Here is a 21,426-nt window from a genome sequence, read left to right on the forward strand (position 1 = left end):
GTATGCCCTCAAGCACAAGCTCATCAATACTCCCTTCAATTCAGGCATGAGCATATTCTGTTTATATTCTTGACCAGCTGGCAAGAAAGGCACCAAAGCAGAAATTATGTAGTCACATCAACAGGGAGACATGCTGGTGCTAATAAGTTTGGCCTTTTATTTAGCTCGGGCTAAATCAATATCATGCTATTGTTACTCCACAGCTTTTAGTTCAAACTCTGATCTGAACCAAGTCAAGTGGAAGTGAAGAAACTTGGCAACTGCCCAGAAACATTTCATAAATTTCATAGATGCGGCAGCCTAGATCTTTGCTACCTAGCTTTCACCATCCAGTAATTTTGCAATATGTCTGAGTTTATTAATCTATGGGGAAGAGGGGAAACAAAACAAAACAACAACAACAAACAAAAAGCATCTCCTCAGGCCAATCATTTTCATAATCCTCCTTGACTAAGGAGAATCAAGACATAGAAAATAAATGCTGCACTGTCAGATTTACAGGGTACTGTCTTCTGGACTTCCTCTTGACCCTGTTATACAAAAAATAGACTGTGTAATGTATTTACTTTTCTTTTCCATAAAGGCAGTACTTAAACTAGCTTCCAATATCTGTAAAGAATCTGCTAGATAGTCTTTTTTAAAGTCAAAGGTCCTCTTAAGTGAACCCCAATTCAAACTATTTGCTCAGCCATTAAATTGCTAACCAAAGTCAGATGCTTTCAGCAAATTGGTAACTGGTATGCAGACACCAACTTTCTAATTTACAGTCTCAAAATACTTATGTTCCCAACTTTAACTGTCATCCCTAGCTGTTGTTTTAAAGTCTTCACAGTGATAGATTTCTCCCAACTCTGATGCCCTACAGTATGGTGGACATGGAAGATTTGCACTCGAAGTCTCCTCACTGCATGGCACAGGATAAGCAGGGATGAAGTGTTGGGATGACAAAGCTGCCTCTGACAGCCGTGCTCAGGTACAGGCTTGAGCTCACAGACCCAGATTGCTCAGATCAATTCAATTCCTGCAGGAAGAGAAGCCAAGCATACCTGTACTCAAGTTTACCTGCCAAAGGAAAAAAACAGTAAAAGCCAGTATCATCAGCAAACTTGGGATCCAGCAAACACAGGAGATCCAACCTATGATGATAGTGTCATTACCACTTCTGATCTGAGTCAGCCACAGCAGCTTAACAAAATTCCTTAATACAATTCCTTTTTTTTCCCCTTCCTTCCAACCTGTCCCTTTTCCCCTTTTTTCCCCCACTGCAAAACATAGCAAAAGTCAATGTGTGTTCTGAACTGATTCACGTACAGGCTGGGGCTGACAGGGTATAGAGTCAGGGGTGAAAGACATCTAGGGATCACTGGTTCCTTCTATTACACCAGGTCAGGATGACTCTGACAACTTAACCTACATCCTCCTTTTCTTTCAGATTTCTCTCATATCCATTAATTCTAAAAATTTCAGATTTAAACCTACTAATTAGAGCTGTATGTGCTCTTGTGCTGACCTCATGTTGAAAGGCCTATGTCTATTGAATAGAATATTTTATTGCTTTTGACATTTTATATACCATCCAAACAAAAAAAAACACACATTTAAAGGTAGGGCTTAGCACTGAGCATGTTGTTTGTTTAAGCATTTGTTTAATTTTTAAGCCAGAAAATTTGTTCCTAATCCTTATAACAATTTTCTAGGTCAAAGTAAGATTAGGCCCACCATAGTACACACAACTGATGTTCTGACAATAAGCCCTAAGTTAATACCACATTATTTTTCCTTGTTGTTACTATTGTTTTAAAACAAGAAAAGGATGCTGACAGTAGAATTTTAAAGGAAACATTTAAAGAAAAGTCTAAATGCAAATGATACATTGGTTTGTTTAAAAAAAAAAAAATAAAAATCAGCTCCCTGGCAAAAATTAACGTCTTCCTAAATGCCTCCTTTCAGTGGCTTGCAGGAACAGCCATTCCCTAAGACTCCTCCGGCAGTGAGATTTAGAACTGGGTAACGGGAACAGATTAATCTACTTTTTGTACAGCTTGATCTGAAAGCATCTTGTCGGTGGAGAAGAGCCCAGGGCAGCACAAGTGGATCTATTCCCAAGTGTCCATTCCCATCCCTGTGCCCTGGGGGCTGTTCTGCCCTCCCACAAACTCTGCTCCAGCACTACTGCCAACTCCACGGGCCTGCCCCACAGGAGATAACTAAACCCACCTGGGCATAGTGACAAGGCTCACTACATTTACATTAAAACTGGCAGAAATAGCAAATACCAGGAAGTTTTGAGAAGCTGCATCTATTTAAATTTGGGTTTGTGAGTTGCTTTTCTGTGCTTTGGTTTCATCTGTATTTACTTATCCTGTATTTTACATAATCTGTAAAACTTATCCCGTATTTTACACAATGCCAGACACCAAAGAGATCAATTTGCCTGACGTCTCAGGTGCTTGGATGTAAACTTGCACCCGTTTGCTGTGGGAGAGCTCTGGAACGTGATGGGCAGGAAGCAGCATTAGACCTCTGACTGACCCAAGGCTCTCTGGAGCACTGGAAGAAGCTGCTCACTGGCCCTCTACTCATGCACTGCTTGGTATTCACTGCCTGAGTTGAGGCTTTTGCTCATCTGACAGTTCAGGCGAGGATCGTATGAACATACTGAAGAGAGATTAAAGCAAGTCAACTCCAAAAAAACAGTTCCATCCCCCCTAACCAAAACCCTGGGGAGACCCCGTTGTGCAATTCCCACCTGAGATGTGGGAGCAAGCTGAGGCAACCCAAAAGTACATCCAGCTGCTTCAGAACAACATTTATCCTCTCTGATAACTGGAGGTTTTCCCTTTGCTAATAAGAGAGAAATTATTTCCATAGATTGTGAAAGACAAAAGATAGATTTGACAGCTCCATCTAGTGGCTCACTGAGCACTCTTTTAACGGTGCAGATTGTGTGGCCTAATGGATTAAAAAGAGCTGCTTGTGGGGCTTGCTTTTCCTCTGAGCAACACAAAAAATCTACTCTTAACACCCAGCATTTTTTAACATCATCACATAATAAAAAAATTCAAAAAAATAAAATAAAAACTTCATCGAAGTTTAATAAAGGTAAGATTATAAAAGTAGGTATTTTTATGGCTTTTCATTAATACCTTATTTATTCTGTTTAGCTAATAAACTTTAATTAGAATAACAATGTTTTAGAAATTGTTAATTTGAATTTACATTTGAGGTAATATAAATTAATATTTGAATTTATATTTCTGGTGAAAAGGTGTCTGAAACTGCATTTTCAGTAATTCTAAAAAATAGCAAGAACTTGGATACTTTAAAAACAGATAAAACATCACTGCCAAGTTGCTTTAAATAGATTTCTTTTTTTTTTTTCCAATAATGAGAAGAACTAATTATTATTGAAGCTCATATTGCGAAGTAAAGAATTACCAAGTTGAGAACTAGGCTACAAAAGCTGGAAACTTCAATTCTGGAAATGAATGCATAAAATTAAATAACACATTTTAACGTGAGTTGAAAATAAATGTGCTTCACTTCTCCTTGCTGCATGTCAGAAAGTGCTTTATCTTATGTTACACATGCATCTAAAAGGTAGCCAAGTAGTATAACCATTTTACTTTATTTATTTCTCTACTATACATAGTTCCCATAAGTAACACCACACATACATTGTTAGGACCTATATGCAATCAATAACTTTTAAGTAACAAAAGTAAATACTTAAATTCCTTACCAACCTGCATTTAGAACTGTAAAAGAATCCCAAGGTAGCCTTGTCCCAGATGAAGTGCATGATGCCCATGGAGCTAAATGCCCTCTTCAGCATGATGTTCAAGCACCAACCCACCCTCCCTCACAGACCACATCTGCATGTGGAAAGTTTAAATAAGCCGTGTATGTCCTGTATTTGCAAAATGGACCTTTCTTAACTTGCAAAATGGACCAAGTTAAACCCTTATCAAATTTGCATTTAAGGTATGGCAAAGCCACTGTTCCCAGAAGTAAAATATGCTGAAAATTATTTTTCTAAAATATAGAATAATGTATTTACCTTCTATCACAGGGTTTTATTCTTCTCCAAAAATGGAGATAGGTTCCCCATATGGGTAGAAAGGAGCACAGCTCTGGATTTCAACTTGGATTTCTGGATTTAATTTTCTGGATTTCAAGTCAGAGTTCAAGAAGTGTTTGGACAAAGCTCTCAGACACATGATCTGATTTTCATTTTTATTTTTGGGGTAGTCCTTTGGGGACTCTGGAGTTGGACTCAATGATCTTTGTGGTCCCTTCCAACTTGGATACTCCGTGCTGATTCTGTGAATCTATGATTTCAGCCCTGAGACCTCTGACATGCTGCACAGACCTTACACAGCTGTGCAGCTTTGGCAGACAGAGCTTGCTTCATTTTTCAGTCTAGGCTCTTACATCAAAAGAGTAACAGCAAATCCTTACCTTCAGTCCACATGAGCTTTATAGTATAGACAGAATATATGCATATACAAATTACACGGCAGAGTTTTGTACAGCATAGCCTGGGGGAAAGGCTCTGGCTCTAACACACCACCACGTTTCAAGCCAGCTGAGTTGGACTGTAGTTCATTGCACAGCTGCATTTTGTGAAGTGCTCTGCAACTACAGTTCGGACTGACTTTTCAAAAGCTCTCAGTTCCCCTTTAAAAGTCCCTATAACCTGCCTACCCTACTGCTCCTCTTGTACCTCCCCCTTCCAGTGCAAGGTGAATGGTTTCTGAGTGGCAAAATGGTTTCTGAGTGGGGACTGAATATGCCTGTGAATTGGTCTTCCATGTTAATAATAAAGAACAATAATGCCTTTCCAAGTTCCAGAGATGCAAGAAAACTCAGGATTTAACAATTTCTGACAACCTTTTCTTCCATGTCCTCTGTTCCATAGGAACAGAGCAGCAGTCACCCTCTCTCTTCTCTCCAGTTTCTTTTTTCCCATTCAAAGCCCAGCTACGTCTCAACCCTAATCCTTTCCACCTTTCCTTATATATCATTTTTATAGACCTCTGGCCATTCTCACTGCTCTTCTGTGGACTCCTCCAGCATGTTCACAACCCTCTTAAGGCAAACTAGCAGCAGTGCTTTATTAGGATTTCAAAGGAGAATTTGGTCACACATCTGCTGTGACTTTGCCAGTTACATGGTTACAGATCTCACTGAAGCGTTTGATTTCCTGGCAACCATGGGACTTTTTTTTTCCACTCATGTTCAGCTTATTTCATTTGCATATGCACGTGTGCACTTTACCTAATTGCAAGAACACAGAACAGATTTCTTATTGCCCAACACTAACTTAACAAGCACTTACTTATAACTCCATAAGCATTATAAATAATTTCAGTTACTAAAAAGTACTGAATATTAATAGCATGGAGTAAGACTAACACTGACTAGATTTCTGAAACTGGAGCTAGATTATATTTTCATTAAAATCTGAACCAGATGTAGATTTGAATTATTTCACAAGGACTAGAACATAAATTAGAACTAATTTCTAAGAACTAACGATGGCCCTAGGAAGGGTATTTTATTTTACACAAACTTAAAGCTCAGTCACAGTTCTAAACAAATTCAGCACTCTTGAAAACTTCATGCCCAACTCTCCCAGTGAACAGATGTTAAAATATGCTAGCAGATGTTACAGTACGACTTGACTTGCCTACACTATAAATTTAAAATACCTACATGAAACCAGTCAGCTAAGAATGTTTAAAGCCAGCCTTCTCTTCTCTACAGCCTCTTACTGATGCTTTCCTTTGGTTCATTTATACACCCCACTGCATGCCCTACTTCAGTTGCCAGGAGTGTTACAGCACTGGAAGAAAAGGGCAGGGCAGGGATTTGGTTTCTGCTCCCCTTCCTCTGCAAGCACCCCCAAGCACCAAGCCCCAGTGCAGACTTCAGAAGGCTACAGGTACACACACTGAGTTTTACTGAGGTTTTTACCATTTTGCCATCAGTATCTTGAGTATTAGGCATATTTCCAAGCCTTAACTGTGTGAACAAAATACACATGAAGGCAAATAGGTATAATGAGTATGCAGAATGTAAAAGCATTAGCACATCTATTTACATGAAAGTACATGAGAAGTTTTCAGCATCTCCTCATACGGCCCCAACCTCCAGCAATATTTCATCTTCCACTTTCAAAGACTGCATGACAGAAGATAAAAACACCTCTTGTAACTAATACTACTAGGATAAAAAGTTAAGTACAATTTTGTCTGTACACCAGTCTACAGGTTCCACACAAATTCTTGTTTTCATAGTTGGAAGAAAATGTTTTTCTCCACAAATTTTCACCTAATCTAATTAGTACTCTTTGTTGGATGGCAGTAGGCAGAAGGTGTTCTCTGTTCTAAAGTGAGGTCTGGATTGCATTTGCAGTTTTTTGGTTTATGTTATTCTAGTAAATCTTTGTAGTGACTGTAAATGTAATTCATGCTTTCTAAGAGAGCTCCTTTTGCCTTCCCAGGATGGTGCTCTCTGAAGGTGCTTCCCTTTCTTCACTGACTGAAGGTGAATTTAATTATCTATTTTCATGTTTAGTTCTTTAAACATATAGTGATTTGTAAGATTTTATATTAATTTTCTTAAAGATTCAGAACTGGTGCAAAAGGTGGACAGCCATCTAGGTAACCACGATGCACAATAAATAAATAAATAAATAAATAAATAAATAAATAAATAAATCAATAAGCAAGCTTCTTCATATATCATTTTTGGCTATTGCTTTTTCAACATTCTCAACCACCCTACCTATACCTTACATGTCTATATAACATCATTTTCTTTTAAACAGGTGTGAGCTGTTTTCCATAGAAAACTTATATTTTGGATGTTCAGTACAGAATTTAAAAGATACAAAGCACTATTATATTAACTTCTGGAAGTACATGATTATTACTCAGTTTCCGGTTGTTTTTTATTGGCAGTCACTAAATGTGACTTAATTTTAAAATATCGGGTTTTATTGGTAAGGCTGTTAGAAATTCAAAAAAATATATTTGCAATAATTCTATTTTTTCACTCCATTTATATTACTTTGGCACCAGATTTCTGACTGAGCTGATATTTAGATGAGAGGATGGTTTCCAGACCCTGCTGGGCTTAGGTACTAAAGCATTACAACTACAGACCTGTGCAGTATCTCAAATTACAAGCAAATCACTTAAGAAATGGTGAGTGAAATTCTGCTTGGAATGATGCTGGTCACAGGGGATGGGATTCTGATCTCAGTTAAAATAGAAGTACTTGTTAATACATTTTTTAAACACTACATCCTTTTACTGTGGCATTTTATCTTCTAAGGTATTAAAGGATTTCAAAAAATAAATTCTTAGGTAATACATCTTTCTGCCTTTCCATTTGTTCTTACAAAATACTGCGTATTATACCAAGTATTGATGAAAATTTAATTTTAAAAATAAATAATTGGATATTTTATTACCAAAAATTGTATTCACATTGCCTAGCTCTTCTTCTGTACTACTTCAAAGGCTTTCCACTTTTTCCTTGTCATGGCTATCAAATGAATAGATATTTTTCTGGAATTAATGTATTGCATACACACATACATATATTCAGGGACCTCTAAGGGTCTCTTCTTCAAACCCCTTTGCTTAAAATAGGGTCAACTAGAGCAGGTTGCTCAGGATCTTCCCTACTTAGATTTTGAGCATCTCCAAGGATGGAGACTCCACAAAATTTCTGACCACTTTTCAAAGTCAAAAAGGTTGTGTTTGTTTTTTTGTTTGTTTGTTTGGTTGGTTTGAAGTGGAATCTTGATCAAGATTCCAGGGACATGGTCACCACCCTTCCTTAAAAATGAGCAGAAAAGCTAGCTTCCATATTTTGAATGGAAAAAAATGTGTTTAGGAAGTTAAACAGATATTCAGGTGGGATAGGAGATAAATGTTGTCTCCTTATATGCATACACAGAGCTTCAGGGGATGTCAGGAGACTACAACATCAGATAAAGATAGACAGACAGATTAACATATCTGAATCAAAGACATGTCTCGAAACACTGCCAGGAAATAAAAGGTAATGCAGACAAGCCATTGGCATTCCAAGTATGAACACCTGCAAAAATCTTTCAAGTTACAAAACAGATAATTAAACTAAAGAGCTAAAAGCTACTTCCAAAGACAGAGAAAGCGTTCAGCTCAATACAATGTCACTTAAAGACAAGTTACAGTTGTAAGACAGTAATTTACCACACTCTTTCCTGGTGATGCTTATTTTATCTGCTCACCATTCATGAATCTGATTAACTTCTTTGGCAAGAACAAAGGCCTTGTTTAAAAGCACTAAGTGTACTACACGTATTCCTTACTGCTCAGTGTTACCATGAACAGATAAACTCAAGTTAACAGAATGTAAACATACTTGTAAAGTTGGGAGTAAAGTCATCCAGACAATAGGTTAGGCAATTCTCATTTCTTTCCTGTATAACTCTTTACCCATGCCCTATCATTGTTAGCAAATTAAGAGATCTTTGATATTTTACTAATATAGTAAAATGTAGCATATCTTAAGACAGAGGTATTATGACTCTTTATACTGGTCTTAGATTGTTACAGAGCTCCTTTTCAACTTCCATTGATTCACAGAAAATTATTCTGCATTCAGACAAAAGGATGAAGCAATGACCAAGCATACAGATGTCATCTAGAGAATGTACTAGAATTCAAATTCTTAACAGTTCTAGTGAAAGAGGGAAGAGAATGAGAAAAACTCAACAGCTCATGTTACGTTTAACCATTTTGTCCAAGAATGCAGAAGGAAACATTGCAAACCAAATGTGAACAAGTACGAGAGTTCTCAGCTGGAAAAAAAAAGGTGGGGGGGGAGAAACAAAGGGGAATGTTCAAAAATCAGGCAAAAGAGAGTAAAACACAGATATTTTTTTTCCCAAAACCATGGCCATGTGCATAATATACATAAAGATCCTTACCTTTTTCACTGACACTTTCACTTTCTATCTCCACATCTTCACAGCTAGTATATTCTGGTGTTGATGCCCCTTCTTCCTCTGAGCTACTAACTGACATCTGCCTTTTCTTTCCGCCTCTTTTTGCTCTATGAGGCTTTGGAGGGGATGGCCGCACTGATTCCGACTGGTCAGAGCTAAGGGAATCATTCCTTAGCATGGTCTCCATTTTCTCCCGCTTTGCTTTTCGCATGAGAATAGCAGAGCTAGGATCAAGGCGGCTCTGTTTTTTAAAGGAATCGTGGTTCTTGTACTCTACGTGTTCTATAGGAACTGGACTATGCCTGGGAGTTGGTGGACTATGATTAGTTAATTGTTTAGAAACAGAAATTCTTACATCACCTGTTCTGTCTATAGAGTACGACCTCTGAGTTTCCACAAGAGATTTTCTGTCCTGAGTTCCCTGTAATTGTGAGCGTTTTCCTAAGTTATTCTCAGGTACCTCCGCTTCCTCCATTTCTGTGTGTGGCAAAGCTACATCGCTGTGTCTTCTCTCGTGCCGTGCTTTAGAAACTTTGGCATGCATGCGCATCTGCTGTTCCTCCGGATGGGGTTTTATAGGATATCTTGCCAGATTGGGGTCACTCCTGTATCGAGTATGATATTCATCTTCCTTCCTTTGTTTTTCATCATCAGGCACTTTGCCTTCCTCAAGTTTTTCTGGCAAGTCTGGATAGTCCTGTGACTTTCCTTTCTCCAGCCTTCTGCTTTCGTGCCTTTCTTTACGTTCCCTGTCATCTGCTGGTCCTTCTTTTTGAACTGAGGATTTTGGCACACGCTTACGCTCACTCTTTACACCTTTGCCATTCTGGTCTGAAGCCAATAACGTCTTCTTCCTACAATGAAAGGGTACAGAAATAGTTGTGTAAAATCCTGTAGTAAATAGATTATTAATTGAGATAAGCCACAGCAAAATGTACAGAAAGGTACTTAATCCATTAATGAATCCTTTAATCTATTAATCCTATCAACAGTAGTTTTATTTTTCAATAGCAAACAATGTCTAGGCTGAGCTTTGATTAAAACAAGTCATGGACAGTCCAATTAATTAGTAAAATCACAAAGAATATTACAATGGATAAATGTAGATAAAAATCATTTACCCACACAAAGTAGCTAAAGACTCAAAAGTATCTTTGTAGTAACTGCAGCACTATGACAGAGTATTGGAGTATGTTCTCCATTTTTCTGGCAGCAGTCATGGGAAGTGAGGGTTACAAACTACCCACATACACACTATTAACTTCAAGCACCCTGACACTATAAATATAAATATCACTAAATGGAATATCTCCTTCAACAGCAGTACAAAACTATTTTTGTTATTATATATTATTATATTATATATTAAGATGCTATTTTATAAGATATGATAATAATAATAATAATATCAAAAATGCAAAAGAATATACCCAGAAAAAATATTTGACCTAGTTTACTCTATCTTATTCAAACTCTAAAAAAAGGTGCCCATTTCAGAAGCATATAAAGAAAAGCAAACTGACTCTTTGAGATAAATTAATGGCATTCCTTTCTGTACCACCAAAACAAGATGAAAAATTTAACTTATTTCTCTATATAGCCAAAGTCCAAACTAATGAATAATGAATCTGTATAAAAATTATGATCTCTTCTCCTTATTCTTCAATTTTGGAAGAATAAACAAGATGAAGAATTGTAAAACCCATAAAATGTATATATATATATATATTTTATTTTTTTTCCCTTTCTCTCTCATCCTTCCAATTGCCCTGGGAATATACCAGTTCACAATTGAATCTATTGATTTTGAAGAAGGCTCAACACAGCCATACACCATAATTTGGATGAACCCACATCATGACAAAGCCACAAGGACTGACTTTGTGGAACTGAATCTTTCCTTCCACATTGATACATCTTTGAATCACAGATTTTCAGAGATGCAGACGTCTGCAGACAGGTAGGACAGTCCAAGTTGGGTAAGTCCAAGTTAAGCCCTTCTTTTTCTTCCATCATCTTCTTCCTGAGTTGTTGGCAATACATTGGCTCACCATAGATGCTCTTCATTCAGAACCCTTGACCTTCATTTGAAAGTGTCAGTATTACATAATAAATATAACCGTTTAATTTTTGGACAGCAAAGCAGGAATAGAAAGCATTTTGCTGCCTTAAAAGTGTCCTTCAGCTGAGTGATGACTGTTCTGGGGCCTTCTCAGCACTGGGGACAAAAGTTAACAGAATCAGGGAAGGTGTTCAGGTGTTGGTTTCCTCTATACCTATACATAAGACTAACATGAGTTTTGCTCCTGTTAAACCAATACAGACCTTACCCAAACAGTAGGTTACTAGCCATTTTCTCTCATTCATTTTCAGCTTCAATATCTATGAAAAAAAAAAGATCAATTGTTCTGGCCAAGAGGGAATCTTCTACAACAGACTCTTGCCACAGGCCCCCTCCTTGATTGCTGTCATCTGGCAGTCAGCAGCCAAAAGAGTAACTGATTCATCACCTTATCCTTTCTTGATTTGCCACTCTTTGCCAGTTCACTACAGTGAACACAGCTCAGGAATCGATTCATTTAGTCACTTGAAATACAATTGTTTGCTTCTGGCTGGTTTTAGTTTTGCATGCAACTTGCTCTGATTTCAAGATGGTGCAATTACTGTTCTGTGTGGATGTTTACTTTGCATATGTGAATGAGATCTTTTACTATTTCCTGTTTCATTATTAAATAAACTAATACAATCATTGATTAAAATATAACAAACAAGGATACCTGACAGAACTCCACAGAGATGTTTTTGTTTGTTTGTTTGTTCAGTTTTTTACCTCTACTAGATTGTTTCATCAAGTTGAAGATTCCTATCTGTTTAGCAACATTGGAACACACACCAAGTTTACAATTTCAAAGTAACCTATAATTCAACATTAAAAGTATATGACATCCATGGACTGATGTCCATGGAAGTATCCTTAAATAGTAATTGTTCAGTTTCTCTCCCATCTCTCCCCACCATTTCTGTTGTTCAGCCCAAAACACATGCTTCAGATGATGTATTTGCTAATGTACACTTCCTTGGTATGTAAATCAATTTATTATTTTTGCATGGCTATAGACACACACACAGTCCTGAAAGCCCCATGTAACATTACAGCACCAGCAGCTACAGTTATGAGGCTCTGCCAAGACAGAAAGAAAGCCTTACCTCTCTCTTGGAGGCTCACTTCTAGACCTTGATGAAACTTGCTTTTGGTCCAGGCCCATAGCTGGCTGTGACACTTCTGCTCCTTTCCTCCGGTCAGACTGCACGCTGGAAGGAGTGGTCTCCTGTGGTGAGGCAGTTGCTGTGCTTAAAGGAGTCTGTGACCTTGACCTCTCCTGAAGCCTTGCTTTCTTTTCTCTCGGTACATCAGAACTCGCACCAGTCGCCGTGTCACTCAGTGTTCCGTCCTGGCTGGGTGACGGCTGCGGTCCACTTCCAAAAAACCACGCTCCAGATTTTGTTAGGATTTCTTGTTGCTTTCGACATAAATTGCATACCCACATAACCTAGTTGAAGACAACAAGAAGAGTCAGTGCAGCTACCCCTCAGCCCCTGAAACGCATGCTCATTCTGCCGCGGTCAGCTACGACCTCTCATTTCCTCTATGTGTGCTCATGCCAGTGCTCAAACATGCTTCTCAAAGCGCTACCTGCACTGGCTAGAGCCAAGCATCCTACAGGCACATGCTATGCGAGCTTCTCCAAAATGTGCTGTCAATATACGTCACCCCTACCTGAAGCAACCCACCCCAGCCCAGCCCTAGCTCTCAGGAGAAGAACCGGGGGCAACATGACCAACTCTGCTGATAATGTTCATGTAGCTGGTGGGGGGCTGGCTGTGGTGAGCATCACTGTCAGGAAAAGCCTACCAGGCTGGATCAGCCTTGGACATGGGTGGCAGAGTTCTGCCCAGATGCTGGTCCCTCCACTGCCACAGGAAAATGACATGGTATTTTTCCCTTTATTTTCATCTCTTACAACATAAATCAGCATTAACCCTGTAAATAAATTTGGTGTTTACCGCACACACATTTAGCTACATCCACGACTACTTACCAGAGATGTAAGGTAGGACATACAGAAACCTACTGACAGAGAACTAGATGCAGCAATAAAGAGAAGGTAGTAGTATCATATTTCTACCACTTGAAAATGATTAAATACCATCTCTCTAAGTAACAGCAATAAATAATAAATAAACAAACATGTGTCCCTGACAATCACAATTAAGCTGAGTTCACAAGTCATGCTTCTTAGAATTATTATTTTTTTCTCCAAGTTCCAGATACATGGATAAACAAGAGCACATACACAATAAAGCAAGACCCTACATTTTGAGTCTGTACACTGCATACACCGTACAAGGTAGTCTGAAGTACAGGAGTACCTCACCAGGGAAGAATAAAAGGTTAATAAGTAGACTAAAGTGTGTGAATAGTTTTTTAACATGAGACATGGACAAAAAGAGTTTTTGAGGCAGAAGAACAAAGACAAAATGCATGAAAAATACATGAGGTAGGAATTTGTCAGAAATAAAAAGAGATGAGAGGAGAAACGGTTGAAAACTAATAAGGAGAATGGAAAAGAAAAGCTTTGAGTTTAATGTGGAAATAAGTAAAAGAATGGGTAAAACTCTAAAGTAAGAGGGTAAAAAGGATGACAAATGTTGGAATGAAAAATATCCTTAAATTATTTTGTGTCAACACAGGAACGATACAACAGCGGTAAAATGATACAACACTTAACATGGAAAGGAACAGGAAACAGCCACTACATGGAAGAAACTGCAACAGGACAAAGATCTGGCAGTGAGCTCTTATTCTCTGGCCTGGGGAGGAAATGCATGCCTTCTGTGGTGACATTATAATTTTAGGCATTTAACATATTTAGCATAATTGAGATTAATTTCAAACACCCTAGAATAAACTGGTCTTTTAGGTCTCAAGAATACATCAGAACTTCCAACACCATTTCTCCACTGTCTGACGAAAACACTGAGAAGACAGCAAACTCTTTTCCCTGTATCTGGACTGTGCCTTCATCAAAAAAAAAAAAAAAAAAGAAAAAGTTATATTTCTACTTAGGAAGATTTTATACATTTTTATAAAAATGTATAAAATATATAATAAATAAAATTATATATATATATAATACCTTTTAAAATAAAATGAATTTTTTTTTAAAGCTATGATTATTCCAGCAGTGACACAAACAAATAAACACTAGTCCCTTAAGCAAAAATCCCTTGATTACTAAATGTCACATTTCCTTCATCTACTACACATCTCAAAACAACGATTCAGTTTATCAATATATCTGTTCTAATAGAATAATTTCAGTCTATCTGATATTATCATTACAGGTACTTAAAATACCAGCAAGACTAAAAAGAAAAAGAACCCACATGATTAAATGCCTTTGTAGCTTCTGACACAGCAGCTCATTAGACAGCAAGAGCGTGCATGCATATGGGTTTGTGTATAAAATTTATATCAGTGCTATAAACCAAAGTCATTAATCAAAAATATGTCATTGCCTATATTTTACTAGCCTACAGGGAAAGTTGAAAAAAGAATTAATAAATATTAAATAAAGAAAAGCTTGCTTAAAGGAAGGATAAAAAATTTTAAAGCAAAATTGAAATATTCCAATTATTTAATATATGTGCTTATGTATGCAAGCACTTTAAAGGAGCAAAAAATGGTCACGGACTTCATTTACAATTTTAATGTATTTGATCACGTAAAATATGTATAAAGTATGTAATAACTGTCAAAAAAATTACTGTTAATTTTCATAATCACATTTGATATTGTAATTAGTTTTATGCAAAATACTATTAAATCCAAACAAATAGGAATAACTAATGCACAGATAGACACGGGTAAATACAGAATACAGAAAAAAGTACTAGATGCGTAAATACAAAAAAAAAAAAAAAAAACCAACAACATACTCTCACAGCTGTCTTTAAACACTGCAGTTTGGACACAAAATACATACCGATCACCACAGTCAGCACACATAGGAAATCTGCATTATACTCACACAGAAGCTACACTACCACCCCTGTTTAGGATTCTCTTCAGGACTCAACAAATGCTACATTTGCCTTGAGATATATGCAGTCCAAAAGGAAAAATAATAAAAGGTTTTCTTTAAAAGGAAAGAAAAACAAAAACTTGAAGTGACAGAACAGTTTCAGTGATAAAACTGTATACCGAACAACATTTTTAGAGATAAAAACTGTATATTGAAAAGCATTTTTAGAGAAGTATGTGGAGCAAGCAATTTAGCAGCATGCAGGAATTATATCCTGATTGAATATACTGGGATGTGGTCCAAACTAATCTAAACGAAAGCAGGTCTGTGTAATAACTTATCTTAACAATCCACAGATGTTAGGCAACCAAACAAATGCTCTGATGAAGGATTACAGTTCTCTAATGTTGCTTCTGGGCCTCTGTGTGATGCATCAGTAAAATGAAGGGTGTTAGACAATTTTCCTCTGGCCTGTCACGTCAAAAATAGTTTGTTTACTCCTTTCTGGATGGCGAGCTCTGATGCAGCACTATAGTAGGTCATTGAAGACATCCATAGTCTGGTTGCTTTGTTATTGAGTGTGCTTCTGGCTTTACTGCATCCTCGCATAAATCAACACACATCCATCCGCACATGAAGCTATTTAAGTGTACCAAGAAAGGGGTGCTCCTCAGGCATGGCTTGGGAAAAAGTGTGCACAGCATAGCAAAGGGTTCTAGGTTTTACTGCTACGTAACAAAAACAAGGTGGCACATACAGGACTCAGCAGAGGTGGGTCAACAATTCCCATATAGATTCACATAGATAACTTTACAGGCTGCGTGAAAACATGCTAGAAGGGTTCCATGCTTGCCTTCAAGTGGAATAGGGGGTATGTCATTCACAGAAAAAAATATTCCTCAAACTTACTCGTACAGGTACTGCTGAATGTGATCCACAATGAGTAGGAACAGTATTCCTGTACTAACACAACATGAAATTCCAACTTGAAAGAGCCCATAGTAAATAATATATACAACTATACACACAGAGAAAAAGAACATTAAAAAAAAAAAAAAGTTACAGCAATAAGAATACTTCTTTATGATTAATATTCCAAAACTGTATGTTAGAATGCTGAAGGGCTTTCTTTTCTTATTCTAATTTGGAGTCTTCCTTCCAAACATGCACTGGGAGGCTAAAGTCATGTTAGAGGGGAAACAAACTTTATACCAAATTTGTGTGACACATGCCAGGCTAAACTCCTACTGAAGTCAGAGCAAGCTCCCCGAATCCCCACGCCCAGATATTTAGGAGGTTTCGTTATGAGCACATTCCTTCACCCTTCATGAATTCAGAAATGACACACTCACATTTGCACTGCCTCCCATGCATTCTGCTTCATCTACACACAAGAAATTAACAAGTGTATTAATGTAGCAGATATAAGGTTATGTGAGCTGTTCCTTATGAAACCTTTATGCTATCCTAATTATTTCCCTTCTGAAGGGTGTCTACATGGTGTCTGTTCAGGCTATTGCTTTCATTAATTTTCCTTCAGCTACTTTCTTCTATGCACTTCTAGGAGACAGTAGTTCTTTCAAGCAGATCTAATTAGGCAGCGCCTCTTCTCTACTAGAGACACTATTAACTTCAGCAGAGCTCTGTCTTCATCCAACTTGTTATTGCTTGAAAGTCAGAGGGAAGGAATGTTATCAATTTTTCTCATGAAACTTTTCATTCATAGAATTAACTTAGAATACTTATCACTTCATTTTTCTGAGGTAACATAAAAGATGCAGCAAACCATGAAATCAGTAAATAGTACTGCATTTATCTCTTACTGTATCAAAATGAATTATGTAATAAAATACCAGCTAAAGATGTCTTGATTGTTTCACTCCATGAAAATATAAATAAATGAGGCTGAAAATCTACTTGAATCCTTACATTCAGAAGTCCAAAATCTAAATAAGCAAACAACTCTATCTTCCTAAAGAAAATGTGCTTGTGAAACCAAGCTTTCATTAGACACATTTTAAAAAATTATATAGACAATTGAGTTCATGCAATGCATCCCAATCACCAAAAGGGAATGGCTTCTCACCACCCTTCTCCCTCCTCTCTTGCTGTTCTTTCTCCCTGTCCCTGGTTTGTCCTCTCCCTTTCTTTTTCCCAGCTTCACTATACCACATGCTCCATTGTATCTTCTCCTTTAATTGTGAGGTCCCAAGGACCAGCTGAACTTGAAAATGTAGTAGAAAATCATCTGCTTTTTTTTTTTTTTTTAACTGAGTTCATTTTTTGTCACATCCATTTTTCTCATGGAGGGATATGGTGATTTTGAAATGATATGAAATCATGTGGCTAGGAACAGAGGCAAATGGGGGGAAGATGTTTCCTCCAATGAAGTAGCTCGCTGTCTCTTGTAAAACTGCATCTTGAAAGGACACAAATGCCAGCACACTACACTTGCACAGAAACTTTTTTGAGCACTGAGGCCAAATGACATGAAATGACCTACACTGGGATCTCTGCTATGCTTCAAAGCATGGTGGCTGCATAAAAACTTCCTCCCGGAGATGAGATGTGAAACACCCCAGCTCCAAAATACCAGGAAAAATTGATGAGAAAGAGCTAGTAGGCACAAGACCAAAAGCATGCCCCATAGTCTTCTGTCGGTTTACCAGTTCAGCTACTCCAGCACCCAGGAGCAGACCCACATTATGCTTAATTTGTCAGTACAGCAGTAGCCTAGGAATCTAGGTCCAGCTTTTGCTGGAGCCTCTCCTCTGGAACATGAGAGCAGGGAGGGGACTGCTTTGCTGACACTGATGCTCATCATACATAAGGGGTTCAGCCATTTCAGGCCTATGATGTATAGCCATTTTAGTACTCTCTGTCTCCCACTCCTGTGCAGAGCAGATTTCCTTCATAACTTAGGATTTCAGCTTGATATTTTTATCCCAGCTTGCCAAGAAAATGAGGTTTACGCTGACAGACAATTGGGTTCTTCCCCCTATCCTTCCCATACCCTCCAATAATACTTTAACCCAGTGGAAAAATGCAATTAAATTTTGCACGGGCACAGTTGTTTTCACAGGATTTTAAGATTTGCAGAAAGGCAGTTTTGTCAATGCTCTATAAACATTTCATCAGTGCAATTTTTTTACCAGCAATACAGAATGTACATATGAACGATACCTCAAGACATGCTCATAGGAAAAGAGGTATCTTGTAATCTTAAAGTCTGCGTTGCCACTCAAATGTTTGACTGACAGCATCCACAAGGTAGGTTTAAAAGCTCACCTCACCCGAATTTTCCACTTATACTAGAGATAGCATTTTATATTCTTATGCTGCTGCATTTCATACTTAACTGAGATGTTAACTTTTCAAATCAAACCCTATGTGTACAATTAAGGATGACAGGAAGATTTCTGTTTTTACATGGAAGTGCCTATTGGCATGGCAGGTATTTAAGTTTCCATTACTGTCAACGGATATCTAGTCAATACAGTCAACGCAGTCAACAGGATCCAATAGGAAGACACTCAGCTCTCAAGCAGGCACACAAATAAAATGAAACGTCGCACCTAATGATAGGCTTGTGCCACTAGAGACAAGTCAGCATATCCCACCTGGCTGCCACGTGCCAATTAAGAGGTCAGAAGCCTGACACAGGAGTTATGTCACATCTACCAGCCATTTGCATATGTATCATGTACCACAGAGCATGAAAAATGGCATCAAATGCTTACTTTCACGCAACTGAATCCCATACGAATCTTAAAAATCATATTCATGGCCTATGTTTCTAAATCCAGAGTTATAAACTGACCATAGAAAGATGCAGAAAATGTGCAGTGAAACAATGATTCTAGTTAACCAAAAGTCTTTTTTAATGTCAGTTTTGATGACACTGCTCCCAGTAACAGCATTAGTAGTCATTTTAAAATTAAAAACAAAATAAAAAACAATCAATTTTTTACACATGCCTTGCTGCCAGAATCTCTCAGATACAGCTGCCAATCTTTCAGAAAGCTCATGACAACTTCCACAAAAATTAAACATTCTCTGGAATAATCCTGCAGTAAACTGAGTGTTGGAAGTGATAAAATGAGGCTATGACAAAGTTACCATATGAAACAATATCTCTAAAATAGCATACATCCAGGTTCCAGCTAGTATCACGATGTACTTCTCTGAGAATAGAGGTCAAGCGAGGAAGAAACCATGTTGGCTAATGGAAAAGTCGGGGGTTTTGTCTAAAAATCCACACCTGCATATTTACATACAATAGCTTGAAATTGTCCCTCCCTGCAAATAAATCTGTTAAAATTGTGGTCTTGTACAGCAAAACTAGAGCTTGGACAAATCTATGAAACCTTGGATGTGAAATTCCTTGCAGCACTGACAAAAGAGACTACCATGCCAGGTAGAAGAGAATGGAGGAATAAAGGGACTCTTGTCCTGGCTGGTTAAAAGTCAAAGCAGCTCAGAACTCTTTAATTGTTTGGGCTGACTTCATCTGGGCTTAAGAATTTCATTTTTCGAAACAAAGAATAACCCTCAAGAAAAGTATATGGAGCATCAGATAGGCATTATAGTATAGGCATTTTTTATCCACAGATCACAATAAGGCTTACACCACTTTCTTTTTTTGAAACTTAACAATCTGGAACACCCCAATGCTTTAATTCCTCTACAGTTCCTGTGGTTAACCCTTGTAAATGAATTCACTACGCTCACTCCTTCCTTACTCATCCACACTATCCAGTATCACCCTCGGTATTTTCACTTCCTCGGTAACTTGAGAATTCTAAGCAATAATCACCGATTTGGAAAGTTCTGTCTACACTTGCACTCTTTCCTCACCAATCAGTTTCTTTCCCAACTTTATTTCTCTTGCCTGAATTAACATCAATTTCTTAATTTATTTCTGATAATGTAGTAGCCATAAATTGCTAGTCACATTTTACATACCAATCTCTTTGTTGTAGATCATTAGAATGCACCAGAAATCATGACCTCATTGATCATTTTTGTACAATTTTTCTAACTTTCTTAAAAATAACAAAATGTTTTTCTTAACTATTTGAACATTTGTCTGTCTTGATGAGCCACGAAAGCATCAACTGTACTCCTCTTAATCACTTCATGGTTTCCACAGTTACAGATATATATAGAACATAGGAATAATTTTAAAATAACAGTGTTCTAGCAAAATAAGGTAAATGCCATGAAACAGCTTACATTAAGGACTCATATCAAATTTCAGTTTCATTCAAAAAGCATAGGGAACTCACCAGAAGCTTTCTGCTCCATTTATCCACTTACATTTTAACAAACTATAGTAAAATTATACAAATGCGCACAATTAAACTGTCCTTTACGTGCAGAAGCTTGCACTACAACACCATTATTTCTATTTCTATACTACTCTTTTACACAAATTTCATACAAATATTTGTTTATAGAAACTGTCAGAAAGAGAGGCTAAAGAGAACTTTTCTACAGAATGAAAAATTATGATAAAAGAATTTGGAAATGCATAGATGTAGACAAGTTGTAAAGAAGCCCAGTCAAAATGGAAACAGAGGTAAACTGCAGAGAAAAACTCCTGAAGCCAAGAAAAGCCCTTGGAAGAAACAGTGAGTGGGTCAACTGACTGAGCTCACAGGTGACTTGATGGACAAGAACTCAATTTTTATCTTATATTCTCAAAGAAAACTAAACATAATTTTATGGACTGTCCATCTTTGGAGACATTCAAACGCCAACTTCTGACTGCAGAGACAATGCAGGGGAAAGCACAATGAACTCAGCAAAATTTACAGAGACTGTTTGGATCTGTTTGGAGGACACAGTGGAGCTGAGCTATGCAGGCATGATGTAGAAATCAAGGTTCTATAGAAAGCATTGGCAGTGAAGATAGGAAGAAAAGGCAACAGAGAATGGCTGGCAGACCAGGGGTATTCCCAGTGGGAATGCTTCATGAGCTAAACAGACAATCAGAGTGACAGCTACAACAGGACAAAGATTTTTTTTCTTTTCAAAGATGACATGACAGTAACTACCTGATGAGGGAATGTAAGGGAGCATGTGCAGTGCATTCAGATCTGTCAATTCAAACAAATGCCCAGAAGCATTTGTTGAGAGAAGCAGCAAGTTTTTGACATACTACAAGGCTATCTCGTTGTAATCATCTCTGCTGTGCAGCTTGACAGAGGCTTTCTCTGACCACTTTGATTATCAACCCTTCTACATGCTGTCTTGCCAGGAAGAGAGCTGGATCAGCTCTACTTAGCCAGAATTTTCCCTCTGCTCCTCCCTAACAAATCCTGTGTT

At 37.6% G+C, this 21,426-nt stretch overlaps 1 protein-coding gene across 4 annotated transcripts in view; it reads right to left on the bottom strand.

The window, feature by feature from the left end:
- Positions 1–21,426, bottom strand: part of RIMS1 (regulating synaptic membrane exocytosis 1) — a gene marked incomplete at both ends in the record, with an annotated part of 309,016 nt that overhangs the window by 154,919 nt on the left and 132,671 nt on the right. For all 4 annotated transcript variants that reach the window (XM_084285036.1, XM_084285038.1, XM_084285037.1 and 1 more), the window contains 2 exons: positions 8,993–9,864; positions 12,218–12,561. In XM_084285036.1, the coding sequence (XP_084141162.1) occupies positions 8,993–9,864; positions 12,218–12,561 (1,216 nt within the window). The remainder of the gene's footprint in view (positions 1–8,992; positions 9,865–12,217; positions 12,562–21,426) is intronic.

Source organism: Netta rufina (genome assembly GCF_964035555.1).
Source record: "Netta rufina genome assembly, chromosome: 3".
In the NCBI taxonomy this organism is placed as follows: domain Eukaryota; kingdom Metazoa; phylum Chordata; class Aves; order Anseriformes; family Anatidae; genus Netta; species Netta rufina.